The sequence below is a fragment of the Rhinopithecus bieti genome, unplaced genomic scaffold (genome assembly GCF_001698545.2).
Source record: "Rhinopithecus bieti isolate Rb0 unplaced genomic scaffold, ASM169854v2 scaffold_27006, whole genome shotgun sequence".
Classification (NCBI taxonomy): domain Eukaryota; kingdom Metazoa; phylum Chordata; class Mammalia; order Primates; family Cercopithecidae; genus Rhinopithecus; species Rhinopithecus bieti.
The window spans coordinates 800744-815532 of record NW_016813373.1 but is presented as its reverse complement, the minus strand read 5'-3'; the positions used below and the strand labels follow the sequence as shown (position 1 = coordinate 815532).

The 14789-nt window shown below is 47.4% G+C and overlaps 1 protein-coding gene across 1 annotated transcript; it reads left to right on the top strand.

The window, feature by feature from the left end:
• The first annotated feature begins 6597 nt into the window (after positions 1 to 6597).
• Positions 6598 to 13748, top strand: ZNF648 (zinc finger protein 648). Its single transcript, XM_017848053.1, has 2 exons — positions 6598 to 6744; positions 10240 to 13748. Exon 2 carries the CDS (start codon positions 10303 to 10305, stop codon positions 11998 to 12000), a length of 1698 nt encoding a protein of 565 aa, XP_017703542.1. The 5' UTR covers positions 6598 to 6744; positions 10240 to 10302; the 3' UTR covers positions 12001 to 13748.
• Positions 13749 to 14789: the final 1041 nt, after the last annotated feature.

Below are 14789 nucleotides of genomic sequence, written 5' to 3'. Positions count from 1 at the left end.
TTGGTGAGTAACTGAATGATGGAACAAATAAATGAATATTTCAATCTTAACACCAGTAAAATAGGCTGCACTAGATAATTTCTTAGATCTCTTCATTAAAAATACTGAGGTCAATACCTTTGTTTTTAAATTTCCAACAGCTTCATCATGCCCCGGGCTCTGGTAAGCCTCAGTTGTAGGGATTCCCACTGATATAAGAGATCAGAGGGTTCTTTTTCAATGTGTTGATTAATTAAAGATAAGCAGTATCTTCCCTTCTAACCTCCCCAGACCTTCCATCCCTGAGCCCAGAAGGACCAGCAAAGTCAGAAGGTAAACCTAAGGTATAGAAGATTCCCAGAAGTCTCATTTGTGTGTTGTTCCTCAGTTTTCTACAAGGTTCCAAGGCTGAGGTGGAATGTGGAGGAGTGGAGGCCTGAAGTCTCTGTGTCCTTGAAAGGTGTGGTAGCCAGTGTGGGCCAAGACGATACGCTGCTATGCCAGTAGACAATTGGAATCTTCAGCCTCTTGTACCCTGAGGGTTCCATGAACCCATCCCACTGCTTGCAATGAAGCCCATCCCACTGCTTGCAGCTTATCCTCCCTCGGCCTGGGCCAGAGGCTTCTGGGGTCATCTAGCAGGGCCATTACAGTACAATGTGGGTCTTGAGAAGCTTGGAAAGGACTGGTCTTCTGGTGAGCTACAGAAGTGGCTCCAGAAACCACTGCCCCAGTAGGACCTGGTTATAGCTCATTCCCAGGGTAAGGGCTTCAGAAAGTTTGAGGAAAAGGCTCCAGTGGAGACCAGAGGTAGGTTCTCTGCTGTTTAGACAGGAGGTAGAGGCCACTTCCTACCCCATATTATATTGTTAGCTAATACTGATTGGGCACTTGTCCATCCCTTGTACTCTGCAAAGCACACCATCTCATTTAACCCCACAACAACTCTATAAGCTAGATATTAAATATTATTATTAGTCATAATTTATAGATAAAGAAATTGGGGCACAGAAAGGTTAAGCAACTTGCTCACAGTCATGCAGGGTGTAGAAATAGGATTTACCCAAGTAGCCTGATGTCAGAGCCTGTATGCTCCATCCATTGCTACACTGTGCAGCCTTCACTGGGGCAGGTGGTGTTGAGTTAGTGAAGGGAAGGCATTCTACCTGGCACTGTTCCGCAGGGGGTGCCAGGAAGTACTGACATGTGACGTCATTGCCATATAACGTCATCCCATCCAGAGCACAAACCTTCCACTCTGTCATTGATTGCCACATGTGCCAAGTGTAGCACACAGCGACAGGCCCAGGTTTATGACATCACTGCTCTAGGAACGTTATTGGCCTCAAAAAAGGCTGCTTGGTCAGTCTCTCAGTGGGAACGTTTAGGGCTAGGAGACCAGAATCAGAGAATGACACCCTTCTGGAAGCAGAGTAATTAAGGGCTAGCATTCTAGAAGAACAGGGATGGAATAAAGATATCAGCAAGCTCCCAATAGCTCTAGGATAAAAATAATAAGGGTTATAATTTATTGAAAAACCACTATACAGCTAACACTAGACCAAATGCTCTTAAAATGTGGTTTCAGGTTATTTCACAACCCTGTCATGAAATTATTCTTATTCCCATTTTATGGGTGAGGAGCATGAGGCTCAAAGAAGTAAATGGATTAAGATCATCCAACAAACATAAGTGGTATTTAAAGCCAGGCCTTTCTGACTCAAGATTGTGTACGGAGTGCCTGTCCAATTCTGCTTTCTGCATGTGTATTCATACTCAACAAAGTTTGATGCCTGCGTGAAAAACAATATTTAAAGTCTCCACCATGTCTTGGCCACTTAAGTGCGTCTATCACTCTTCCTCAAGGATGATGAAGGGCTGGGGCAAGTAGAAGATTAGATAGTACCTCACCAACCATTCACACTGTTTGGAAGCAGCTCAGGCAGAGTGCTGTGATGACAGCTGGCAGCAGAGCATGGGTAAGAACATAGGCTCATCTTCCACATGTCACTCCACTCCACCCATCCAGTCGTTGACAGGCACAAATGAGCTCCTGCACCATGCCCACCAAATGCCCTTCTCTCTCCCAGATGTCTTGTGTTCCTCCCTCAGTCTCTCCCTTTTCCTCTTCCCAGACAGGCAGGCAGACCCTTGTTTTCACTACTGCCAGTCAGCAGCTCAGGGGAATTGCCAGATTTTAGAGGCAGACTTGCAAATAATAACAAATACATAAAAGAACACCTCTTTTGTTTCCATGCCTAAGGAACTGGGCAGAATGATACAGATTTCAAAAGTTCTTAAAAGCAGGAAAAGGATGTGGCCTTAGGGAAAGGGCCTTCCACTCTCCATGTCTGGTGGTCCTTACAGCGAGTGTTGGGAAGATTAAATGAGACAGTAAATGTGCTTGTGCTGTCAAAAGGGAAACATACCCAGGAAACAAAAGGGATTCCTGTCCCTTGGAGTTTGAGCAATAGGTTGACTAGCGGGATAGGCAAGACCTGGGATTCAAATCTGAGGCCTGATCTGCACTTGCTATGTGCCCACTCATTAGGATGGTGAAGTCTCACATAGATAAAAGGCCCATGGCACTTCAAAACAGCATTCTTAAGATGGCTTGGGGGATGTATCAGGGTAAGTGACTCAGGGAGATAAGGGCCTTGTGTACACCTTGTCTCTTGATTTAGCCTCCAGGCCACTGCTGGTCCCATTCACCACTAGGTGGCCTATCCCATACCAGTGAGATAGTAACACCAGTGTGTCTTGAAAACCAAGGAGGAGTCACGCGGTCAATTTAACGTGGAAGTCCCAAGGTGTCTGGTAGTTACTCAATTGTTACGGTTTCTAGAAATAAAGCATGATGGAAAACAGGCTGTCCAGGCTGGATGAGGAATAGGTGAGGAGACTCTGCAGGCACTTAGTGGGAACCATCTCTCTGGGCAGCAAGGCTGAGGGAGAAGAATGCCTTCTGGGGGAATGACTGTAGTGACCACAGATACCCAGGTCATAGAGCCTTGAGGAGGAGGGACTAAGAGTTTCCAGGAGGAAATAAGGGTAGAGTCAAGCAAAGGCCAAGTGCACAGGCTCTGAGGGACAGTGTTTGGGAATCTAATGTGGTAGTGGTTAAGAGTGCAGACTCTGATACCTTGGCTCAAATTGCAGCTCCACTATGTAGGAACTGTGTAGCTGTGGCCCTTAAGCTGCCTATGGCTCTGTATCCTCCATCTGTAAATGGGGGTAACACTGGTAGTAGCTACTTCATTAGGATGTGATGAAGATTAATTGAGGCATTGTGTGTGGCATGCTAGCATAGTGTTGGCACTAGTAACTGCTCAATAAACGTACCATTGCTGTAAGGCTGGGAATGGGAGGGACACACACACACACACACACACACACACACACACACACTCATCCCAGCTCCAACTTTCATCTCCACAGGCTCCTTCACAATCAGTGAAGAATTAGGTACTTTCTTGCCAAAGATATCTGAAGCTCAAAGCCTGTACCATATGGACACTTGGGATATTTTGAGCAACCATGTTGGAATGCAGTTTAGTGGCAGCACCAACTGATAACGTGGCTATGGGAGCTATTTTAAGTGTTCACCTACTCTCCCTATCCCATGCCCTCCCCAAATGCCAGTGGTTCTCAACATTTTTTGGATCATGGCCCCTTCAAGAAATGGATGACTACTAAGAATCCTCTTGTCAGAACAGCACATTCCACGTATTTGCCACATTCTGCACTTTATTTCAGCGGCTCTATGGACTTCTGAATTTGAACCCTATTCCAGATATTCAGACTCAGAGACTTAGAGGTATGTCTCTGCTGCCTGCCTCTTTCCTCTGAAACCATGCCTTAAAAACATCAAGGGGACAGTGAAACCTGTTTTTCTGGATCATATTCTGAAAATTGCTGTTCAGAAGAGTTGCAGCTTCAACAGGGTCACGGGGATATAAAAGAAGCCCTGGAATGATGTCTTCCCTAAAAACAAAAAAATCATCAATAATGAATAGGAAGAACCAATATTGTGAAAATGGCCATACTGCCCAAAGCAATTTATAGATTCAATGCTATTCCCATTAAACTACCACTGACTTTCTTCACAGAGTTAGAAAAAAACATTTTAAAATTCATATGGAACCAAACAAGAGCTTGTAGAGCCAAGGCAATCCTAAGTAAAAGTAACAAAGCTAAAGGCATCATGCTACCCAACTATACTACAAGGCTACAGTAACCAAAACATCATGGTCTGGTACAAAAACAGGCACATAGACCAATGGAACAGAAAGAGAACTTAGAAATAAAACCACACATCTACAACCATCTGATATTCCGAAAACCTGACAAAAGCAATGGGGAAAGGAGTCCCTATTTAATAAATGGTGCTAGGAGAACTGGCTAGCCATATGCAGAAAATTGAAACTGGACCACTTCCTTACACCTTACACAAAAATTAACACTAGATGAATTGAAGACGTAAATGTAAAACCCAAAACTATAAAAACCCTAGAAGAAAATCTAGGCAATAACTTTCAGGACATAGGCATAGGGAAAGATTTTATGAAATTGCCAAAAGCAATTGCAACAAAAGCAAAAATTGACAAATGGGATCGAATTAAACCAAAGAGCTTCTGCACAGCAAAATAAACTATCAGAGTGAACAGACAACCTATAGAATGGGAGAAAATTTTTTCAATCTATCCGTCTGACAAAGGTCTAATATCCAGAATCTACAAGGAACTTAAGCAAATGTACAAAAACCCCCACAAACAGCCACATTAAAAAGTGGGCAAAGAACGTGAACAGACGCTTCTCAAAAGAAGACATATATGCAGCCAGCAAACATATGAAAAAACGCTCAACACTACTGATGATTAGAGAAATGCAAATCAAAACCACAATGAGATACCATCTTATGCCAGTCAGAATGGCGATTATCAAAAAGTCAAGAAACAACAGATGCTGGTGAGGTTGTGAAGAAATAAGAACATTTTTACACTGTTGGTGGGAATGTAAATTAGTTCAAGCATTGTGGAAGACTGTAGCAATTCCTCAAAGATTTAGAACCAGAAATACCATTTGATCCACAATCCCATTACTGGGAATATATCCAAAGGAATATAAATCATTCTGTCATAAAGATACATGCATGCATATGTTCAATGCAGCACTATTCACAATAGCAGACTTGGAATCAACCCAAATGCCCATCAATGACAGACTGAATAAAGAAAATGTGGTATATATACACCATGGAACACCATGCAGCCATAAAAAGGAACAAGATAACAAGATCATATGCTTTGCAGGGACAGGGATGGAGCTGGAGGCCATTATCCTCAGCAAACTGACAAAGGAACAGAAAACCAAACACCGCACGTTCTCACTTATAAATGGGAGTTGAACAATGAGAACATATGGACACAGGAAGGGGAACAACACATACTGGGGCCAGTTGGGGGAATGCGGGGTGGAGAGAGCATCAGGAAAAATAGCTGATGCATGCCGGGCTTAATACCTAGGTGAAGGAAGGGTTGATAGGCTCAGCAAACCACCATGGCACATGTTTACCTATGTAACAAACCTGCACATCCTGCACATGCATCCCGGAACTTAAAATAAAATTTTAAAAAATCATCAATAATAACAATGAAAGCAGCTAACGTTTTTGGGTACTTGCTATGTTCCAAACACTGAGCTAAGCTCCTTACATGCGTTATCTCATCTAATCCTCTCCAAACTTCCATGATGGCAACAGTATCGTAGTCCTTGTTTTGCAGTAAGACACTAAGGCACACAGAAGTTAAATAACTTGCCCAAGATCACACAGCTAGTGAGTAGTAAGATTCAAATCCAGATCCAGACCCTACTGTCAATCAGTATACTTTGTGACCACCTAGTGATGTCACAGGAACCACACTTCCATCACCTATTTTAATGCCGTCAATGTTCATCCTAATAAATGCACATTAGACTTGAGTGGATAAAAATTCTCAATGTACCGAATCTTCTACCTTGGGCCAATCCTTCTCTTCAAAATGAGCCTGCATGGGAACCAATGCTGAAAGTGTAAAGAGACTCCAGACAGGCCTGGCATCTGTATGCATAAGACAGAAAACCATCTCCCTGCACCCCTACTCCCAGTTAAAAGGCTAGGGGCATCTTTGAGCCAATGAATGGGCTGCTGCAAAGAATTCTGGGAATCCCAACCCCTGAATTCTGCGACTCACAGTCCTGCAAAAGGTGGGTACTAGAATAGGGAGGTGAGCATATAGGCCAAATACTCTGTTCTGCCTTCCAGGAGGGAAAAAGCATGCTACCCAGGAAGCCCACAAGTGACATGTGGCCTGTGGGCATACCAGGGCTAAAGTAAAGGATGGACTGCTCTGTGGAAGGAAGGAGTGAAAGTGAACAGGAGGCATAAAGCCACATGCAGGACGACTGAGAGGAGGGAAGGAAGGCTGGCTTTGGCAGGGAGGGGAGGCAGGAGCAGAGGGAGTCAGAGGATCGGTTCAGGCAGTGAGAGAGGGCAGCCCCACTCTATTTCCCAGGCTGCACTCTGGATGCAGGCAGGAAGGTTGAGTGTATTACACTGGCCCCACCTCCAGAGGCTCTCTCTGCAGCTGCTGGACTGGACACAAAGCGTGAGAGACAGAGACACCATCTCTGCTGATTTGTACCCAACTCTGGTTCCTGTTGCTGAGAGCCCACGTGTCACAGAAGCCAGGGCAGGGGGCCCACACTGCTGTCTGCATTTCCCAGGTAAGCAACTGTCTGTGTGTGAGCCAGGAGTGGAGAGCAAGGCCTGAAGGCGGTGAGCAGATGAGAAAGTGGGAGGTGGCTGCCTGGGATGGACTTTAGTACAATCTGAAAAGAATGAAGGAAAGAAGAGGGGTATGGCCTGGGGTTGCAACAAGCCCTTAGGGTAGGCTTCTGCAGAGTGTTGATGGATGTATGAGGTTGGGGAGCCAGACGCTGCATTTGGTCCACTCCTAGCTGGCAAGTGCAGAGGAAGTTCCAGCAAAGGACTGTGCTCTGACAGCCTCTGGGGACTAGCACATCTGGGGAGCAGAGAGGCCCGCCATACCATGGCATCAGTGTTCCTCTTTCAGACCAGGTATATTTGTGTAGACTGCCAGAAAATCTCTCCCTGTGCCCCTGCCTGCCTCCAGGTCTTCCTGGTGGTCGAGAGCACGCCTGTGACAGCGACAGGAGGAAGAAAGCAGGACATATTCACGGGGGATATGGCTTCAGATGGAGGAGGGATTCCTCATCTGAAAAGAGAGTCCCCTGACAGGCTCTGGAGAAGAGATTGGTTAGCTAGTGGAGGGCTGTGTGCCACCCTAAGGAGGCTCCCCTGTGGCCCAGAGGAAAAGAATGAGACACAGGCTGTGGAAAATGGGGTATTTGTGTTGGAGGTGGGGTGGAGAGCGGGTAAAGTCAGTGATCTGTGAACAGTGCCACAGAAACAGGCAGTATGCTGTCATAAAGAGAGAAAGAGACCTAAGACATGCGTTTCATACAAATCCAGCATTCCTTTGCTGTCCCTGCTGGGGGACCCACAGCCCCAGATCAAGCCTGCTGGTCTGAGTAAGTTCTATGAGGTTGGCTAGTGGTATGTCCCCTCTATGAACTACACATTCACTCCCTAAGATCCACTATGCTGAAAATATGTCAGACCTGGGCTCCTGTCAAAAGACATGCCAGCTACCCTCTGCCATGTGATGGGTGAGGGAAGCAGTGAGGGAAGAGGAGTGGTCCCTGGGCTTGAGGGCACAAAGAGACATTAGATGCTGAACTCCAGTCACAACTGCAATGTGTCCTCCCTCCATCCACGGCTTCTGTGTCCAGAGTAGAAAGTTAGGATTCCTCCATACTGCTCCCTCTTCATACACACAGGGTAACTGGGCTCATGATCAGGCAGACACCAGGAAAGAACAGTTTAATGAGATGGGGATAGGGTAACTGGACCAGCCAAATACAAAGATCACTCCTTTTATCCCTTCTGAGATGGCAGTGAAAGGTGGGCAGAGGTAGAAGGAGCTTTCAGAAGGTAAATACTCAGTGACTAATACTCTTGAGCACCCCAGGCAGTGGTCTCTGCAACATGGGTCCTGGCTCTGATGGGCAGCCACTGGCCTCTCTCTTTGGCGGAGGGCAATCTGGGTCAATGAGAGCAGGGAGGAGCCCAGCAGCGAGGCCCTGTAGCCAAGGTTCCTTGGCCCAGAAAACACAAGGGGCTTTGATGCCTACAGAAAGCCACGGCTCTTCACCCCAGGATGCTGCAGCTGCTCTTGGGCAGAGCCCAGCCCCAGAGCAAGCTTCAGTCTGAAGGCCACAGCTGGGAGGCAGGACCATTTGGGGCTTAATGGCCTTAAAATTAGAGAGAAACCCCACTGCTGCTGTCTATGAGCTGTGTGGCCTTGGGCAGGTAAGTAACCTCAATAAAGCTCAGTTTCCTGGTCTGTAAAATTGAAAGAATAATATAATAATAATAGCATCTATCTCTCTTTTTTTTTTTTTTAAGACGGAGTTTCACTCTGTCACCCAGGCTGGAGTGCAGTGGCGCGATCTCAGCGCGATCTCGGGTCACTGCAAGCTCCGCCACCACCACCAGCTAATTCTTTTGTATTTTTAGTAGAGACAGGGTTTCACTGTGTTAGCCAGGATGGTCTCGATCTTCTGACCTCATCATCTGCCCACCTCGGCCTCCCAATAGCATCTATCTTAAAGTTTGCTGAGAAGAATAAATGAAATTATGTTTGTGAAGCAGTCAACATAGTGCCTGGCTCATAACGTGTGCCCAGAAAAATGAGTTTTAATACTCCCTCTGGGATTCTCAGAAGTTTCTCTCCAGACTAAAGCAGATTTAGCCCTCTGGCCAACAATTTTCCCCCCAGAGAGGCCCTCAGTACCCTGCCTGTCTAGTAACTCCTTTAAAATCTGTCACTCACCCAATCCTTTTTAACCAATTCTCCAGCAGGCTTTCTCTATGTCTTCAAGCTAAGATAAAATTAGTTTGAAAATAAAATCCAAACGGCTCTCATGTGTCATGCCTTATGTTTGAAATCCTACATCTGGCTTCTTGAGTCAGGAGATGTGTACCCCAGCGGGCATCTGCGGTATGCCAGGGGATCAGTATGGCACACTTGGGGGAAGACTAAACATTTAAACCCAAGGTAACTTTAATACTATTTTCTATAAAACAAACGCGACTGGCTGGGCACAGTGGCTCACGCCTGTAATCCCAGCACTTTGGGAGGCTGAGGCAGGTGGATCACAAGGTCAGGAGTTCAAGACCAGCCTAGCCAAGATGGTGAAACCGTGTCTCTACTAAAAACACAAAAATTAGCCAGGCATGGTGGTGGGTGCCTGTAATCCCACCTACTCAAGAGGCTGAGGCAGAGAATCACCTGAAGCCAGGAGGCAGAGGTTGCAGTGAGCCAAGATCGTGCCACTACACTCCAGCCTGAGTGACAGAGCGAGACTTCGTCTCAAAACAAAACAAAATGCGACATAAAATGTAAAACTCTCCTGAATGTTTATGATGAAGCAAAATTTCAAAGACAGGTCAAGCTCTCAGTGGGCATCTTCTGCCCCCTGGGTGCTTATGGGTAGCCTTCCTGGCAGGAGTTCCTCAGAAGTTACAAGGGCCTGAGAAACCCCGCTTAATCAGTGAGGGGCAGCTGGTGCCTTCCTGACTCACCCTCATTCTCCCAAGGGCTGCTCCTTATCTTTGGAAGAGGTGGCCTACACAGCCCAGGGCCTGAGAGGTAACCCTGGCTGACACCATCATGGGATGGCAGACTTCCACTCCTGGCAGAGAAAGCAAGAGCCAGCCTGGTTTCCAGCTTCCCGAGTGGAGGACACTGTAAGAGTGCCTTAGGAGGACCAGAGCTTGCTTCCTACCATCTCATCAAGTTGTCCCCCATGCTCACAAAGGACACATTTGGTTAGCGGTTGGGGATGAGCACCCTAGATAGGGCAGGGCACAGCTGGCACCCAGCAAATGGCCCACTCTGGCTATTCCTGACAGGATGGTCTCCTGGGGCTTCTAGCAAGTGGGATCTCCAGAGGGAATAAGGATGACTGTAATTCTCAGCAAAGCCAGGCCTCTGTCCTCAGTAAGGTTCAACAATATGCCTGGGATGGAGACCAGTTGGAAACAGAGCTGTAGTGGGAACCTCAATCCCTCTGCTCATGAAAGTGATTAAGTACATTTTCTGTGATTTTCTCTTCATACTTTTATTTTTGCAGGTATCCTAAGCCAAGCAGACTACTCCTCCACAGAGGAGCAGGCAACAGAAGCGCCTGAACATCATGGCACAAGTGGACTCCCAGGACAGGTGGGGAGAGGTGTCTCCTCTCAGCAGCTTGACTGAGGAGGCTCATGACACCCAGATGCTGAGCATGAACTTAAAGAGTGACGATGAAGATGGTGGAGAGGCCAAAAAAGAGGGGCCTGCTGACCTGGTGGCCAGTCCAAGGGGCAGCTCCCCAGTAACATATGACAATCCTGACTTGCCATGGCCCCATCCACTGGACAAAGAGGAAGAGAAATTCTCTGACTCCTCCAGTGCTGGGGGCATGGGGCAGAAACCAGTGGAAATGTCTGAGAAAGCCAGCGGGAGCAGAGATGTGGCAAAGATCAACCAGACCCAGGGTTTCCCAGGAGCAAGCACAGCTCTGGGTACCCTTCCCAGTGGTCTCGCACACAAGTTAGGTCAGATGCAACCTCTTGGGGACCGACTACCTGCGGGTGATGATGGAGACTCGAGGGCCAACCAGGACACAGTCTTGGCTGTCCCATCCAGCTTCCCCAGCAATGGAAAGTATCTGTGTGCGCACAAAAGTGCAGACACGTCCGCAGAGAACTCTTTGTTGTGTTTCCCCAGGCCAGGGAGCAACTGGGACCTCCCCACGCGAGAGACACACACACCAGCCCAGGCGTCGGCCACCCCAGCCAGCCTGACTGCTGCGGTCCTGGCAAAAGCGCGAATCAGCAGGAAAGTACAGAACCAGGCGGGCGGGCGCGAGGACGGAGAGGCTGAGGTGCGTCCGTACAGGCGCCTGCGGGGCGGGCGAGCCTTCCAGAAGCCCAGCAAGCCACTGAGCCCCGCTGAGACGCGCGGCGGTGCCAAGCGCTACGCGTGCGAGCTATGCGGGAAGGCCTACTCCCACCGCGGCACGCTCCAGCAGCACAGGCGCCTGCACACGGGCGAGCGGCCCTACCAATGCTCCTTCTGCGACAAGGCCTACACCTGGTCCTCCGACCACCGGAAGCACATCCGCACTCACACAGGCGAGAAACCCTACCCGTGTCCAGACTGCGGGAAGGCCTTCGTGCGCTCTTCGGACCTGCGCAAACACCAGCGCAACATGCACAGCAACAACAAGCCCTTCCCGTGCTCCGAGTGCGGCCTGACCTTCAACAAGCCGCTGTCGCTGCTGCGCCACCAACGCACGCACCTGGGCGCCAAGCCCTTCCGCTGCCCCGCCTGCGAGCGGGAGTTTGCTGTGGCCAGCCGCATGGTGGAGCACCAGCGCGTGCACTCGGGGGAGCGGCCCTTCCCCTGCCCCACCTGCGGCAAGTGCTTCACCAAGTCCTCCAACCTGTCCGAGCACCAGACGCTGCACACCGGCCAGAGACCCTTCAAGTGCGCTGACTGCGGCGTGGCTTTCGCGCAGCCCTCGCGCCTCGTGCGCCACCAGCGCATCCACACTGGCGAGAGGCCCTTTCCTTGCACGCAGTGTGGCCAGGCCTTTGCCCGCTCTTCGACCCTGAAGCGGCACCAACAGATCCACTCCGGAGAGAAGGGATTCCTCTGTGCCGAGTGCGGCAGGGCCTTCCGCATTGCCTCTGAGTTGGCCCAGCACATACGAATGCACAATGGAGAAAGGCCCTACCAGTGTAAGGACTGCGGCCAGGCCTTCACCCGGTCCAATCACCTCCAACGACACCGAGCCAAGCACCGCACCTGCAAGAAGGAACCCATCCCTTCCTCCTCTGATGAGTGAAGACAGCATCGTCGTCGACCTCATTACTTGGAACCTTCCCAGGTGGACCCACTCACATGGTATTGCCAGCCTCACTGGTCAACCTCGCCTCCCAGTAGGTCGCGGGTCATGAGTGGTCCATTTGATTATATATTTGATCCGTTGAACAGAAAGTCATCACCGAGAGAGCACCCAGGTGTGTGGTTTCACATCGGTGGTTCTGAGTGTCTGAGGTCATAAACAATTGGAAAAGGGAAAGACGAAGTAGTGAGGGCTGATCAAACGTTGAGTTCCTTGGGTTGGAGAACCTGAATCAATCAGAAACTGCTTCTAGAATTACATGTTGGGCACTGGGCAGGGCTCCAGGGATAAGGTGGGGAAAAAGACTAACCTGTCCTACCCTCAAAGCCATATGCAAATACTGAAAAGAAGTAATGAAGGACTAGTACTCTTTAGAGAAGGATTTTTTTTTTTTTTTTTTTTTTTTTTTTACATAGATAAAGGAATCTCCAGAAGTGGTCCCTATGATGAACTCCCCCAAAGCAACGCCTTTGTGGGAGGGACTCAAACCCAGTCCAACATCCCATCATTTCACTTGACTGCAGAAATGGCTTTACCCTTAGGATATTTCTTTATGAGTCCTGGCTTTCAAGTAGAGAAGGGCTTTATCTTAGAGAAGGTGGTTTATGTCCTATTCCAGTTATTCTGGAAGTTCAGGACGGCCTTAGCATCTGAAAAAGAAGCACATTCCTCTTTATAGTGGAATTTAGTACGTAGATCTAACCCGAGTCTCACCCACAAAATTCATACGTGCCTTCTCTCTGGCTGCCTTTTTTCCTTTTTGCACTCTGAGGGCTTAAGTCATATGTGATATTTACAAAGCAATTGGCCCATTTACAGAGAGACATATATAATTTCTCCACAAAGCCTTGACCATGGTTCATGAAACCTTTTGGGTTCATTTACATTTGCCTGAATCATTAGCCTTGACTTGAAATGAATAAAACACCCTTTGCCCAAGTGCCATTGGCTTGTCTGCATTTCAAAATCATTAAAACCAGGTATGAAAGCCTACATGACTCACAGTTACCTAATGAGGTTATTTCAAAGTTTGCATTACTAACATCCATTCTTCAAAGTGTATTGATGCATATAGTGATCGGTATAAAGTCAGTAGTTCTTAGCTGAACCTCAACTGTGAGGAATCTATGGCTCCACAGATGTCCTTGGTGCATGTAGGCAAATGGCACTTCTTATCTTACCGAAGTTAAATAAGATATTCCATAAGAAGGTATAGTGCCCTTCTGGGGGGAGTACCTTCAGTATATTCCTAAAATTGCCACCAAAGAATGCCAGATCTGAATTTCTCTTAGGTTCCACCTGATTTGGACCTAGGGTGTGACCTCTAAATATCATTCTCATGACACATGGGGGCGCGAAAGAGAAGTAAGAGAGAGCGAGAGAGAGCTAGACAGCTAGATAACTAGATAGTCTTGTGTCTTGTTTGACCAAGGTAACCTTAATAAAAGGGTCGGTCCCCACCCTTTACTGTTGATGTGACCTTGGGCTTCAACTTCTGCATCTGCATGGGCAAAATAGAAGTGATAGTAGTAGGTAAAAGTTAGAGTGATCCTACTATATGATGGAAACTTTGGCTGAATGCAAGAGCTTTAAATTGGTAGATAAGTCACAAGATGAAATTGTGACTATGAAGAGAGCAAAAGCTAACTTTTTTTTCTAGATAATCAATACAGTATTTGAAGACTGAAGGATTACTCCTTTTCATTGTATCCTTTCTTAAAGATGGTCATTAGTATCGTTTTTATAAATTAAAAAATTTGGTTTTGTTTTATAATTTTTATGGAGTTGTTCCCCTAAGCCTGGTTGCATCAGAATCACCAGGCTGTTTGTTAACCATATAACTTGCTGCGCCCTAACCTTGAATACTGATAAAGGTCTGCAGTGTGGTATCAAGGTATGGCTTCCACATGGGCATAGCTTTGGAGAAGGAGTGAGTGTACTTGTTAATAGGCAGAAAAGCCGGATTTGCTTGTGCTGGGTATCTTTGGTGCTGTATACTATGTTTCTGGAATATAAGGGGTAGAATATACTGAATAGGTCCAAGAGAAGTTCATTAGTCCTTCAGGCCTATCACAAAACAACTCAGATTTTAAGGAAAATTGTCTCAACCAGTCTTTTCTCACATCAACTGCAAGGGTCATGCTGAGTAGGTATTAGAGAAGAAAGGAATCCCATTGGAACCAGTAGTCACAGATCACTGGACCAGACAGTGGTACACAAGTAGAAGGCAACAGTACATGGAGTGGACAAAACAGAAGCCAACCAGCTGTGAGGTGGCTTGGGACAAATTCTGCCCAGTAGAGTCTGTCCATTCAAAGTGGGGGCAGTTGAATCACATCTTTGGAGAAGAATCAATGCTTGAAGACAGGTTATTCTGTCTTGCATTTGTGCCCCAAATTATGCTGAGCTACTTTCCGGTTTTCTATTAACCCACTGTACATCACAGCAGACAATCTTATTTCTCTATTATATAATTAAAAATCAGGGTAAAGCCAGGTATGGTGGCTCATTCCTGTAATACCAGCACTTTGGGAGGCCAAGGTGGAAGGATTACTTGATCCCAGGAGCTTGAGACCAGCCTGGGCAACATAGTGACACTCCCATCTCTATAAAAAAATTTAAAAATGAGCCAGGTTGGCCAGATGTGGTCACTCATGCCTATAATCCCAGCACTTTCGGAGGCTAAGGCGGGTGAATCACCTGAGGTCAGGAATTCAAGACCAGCCTGG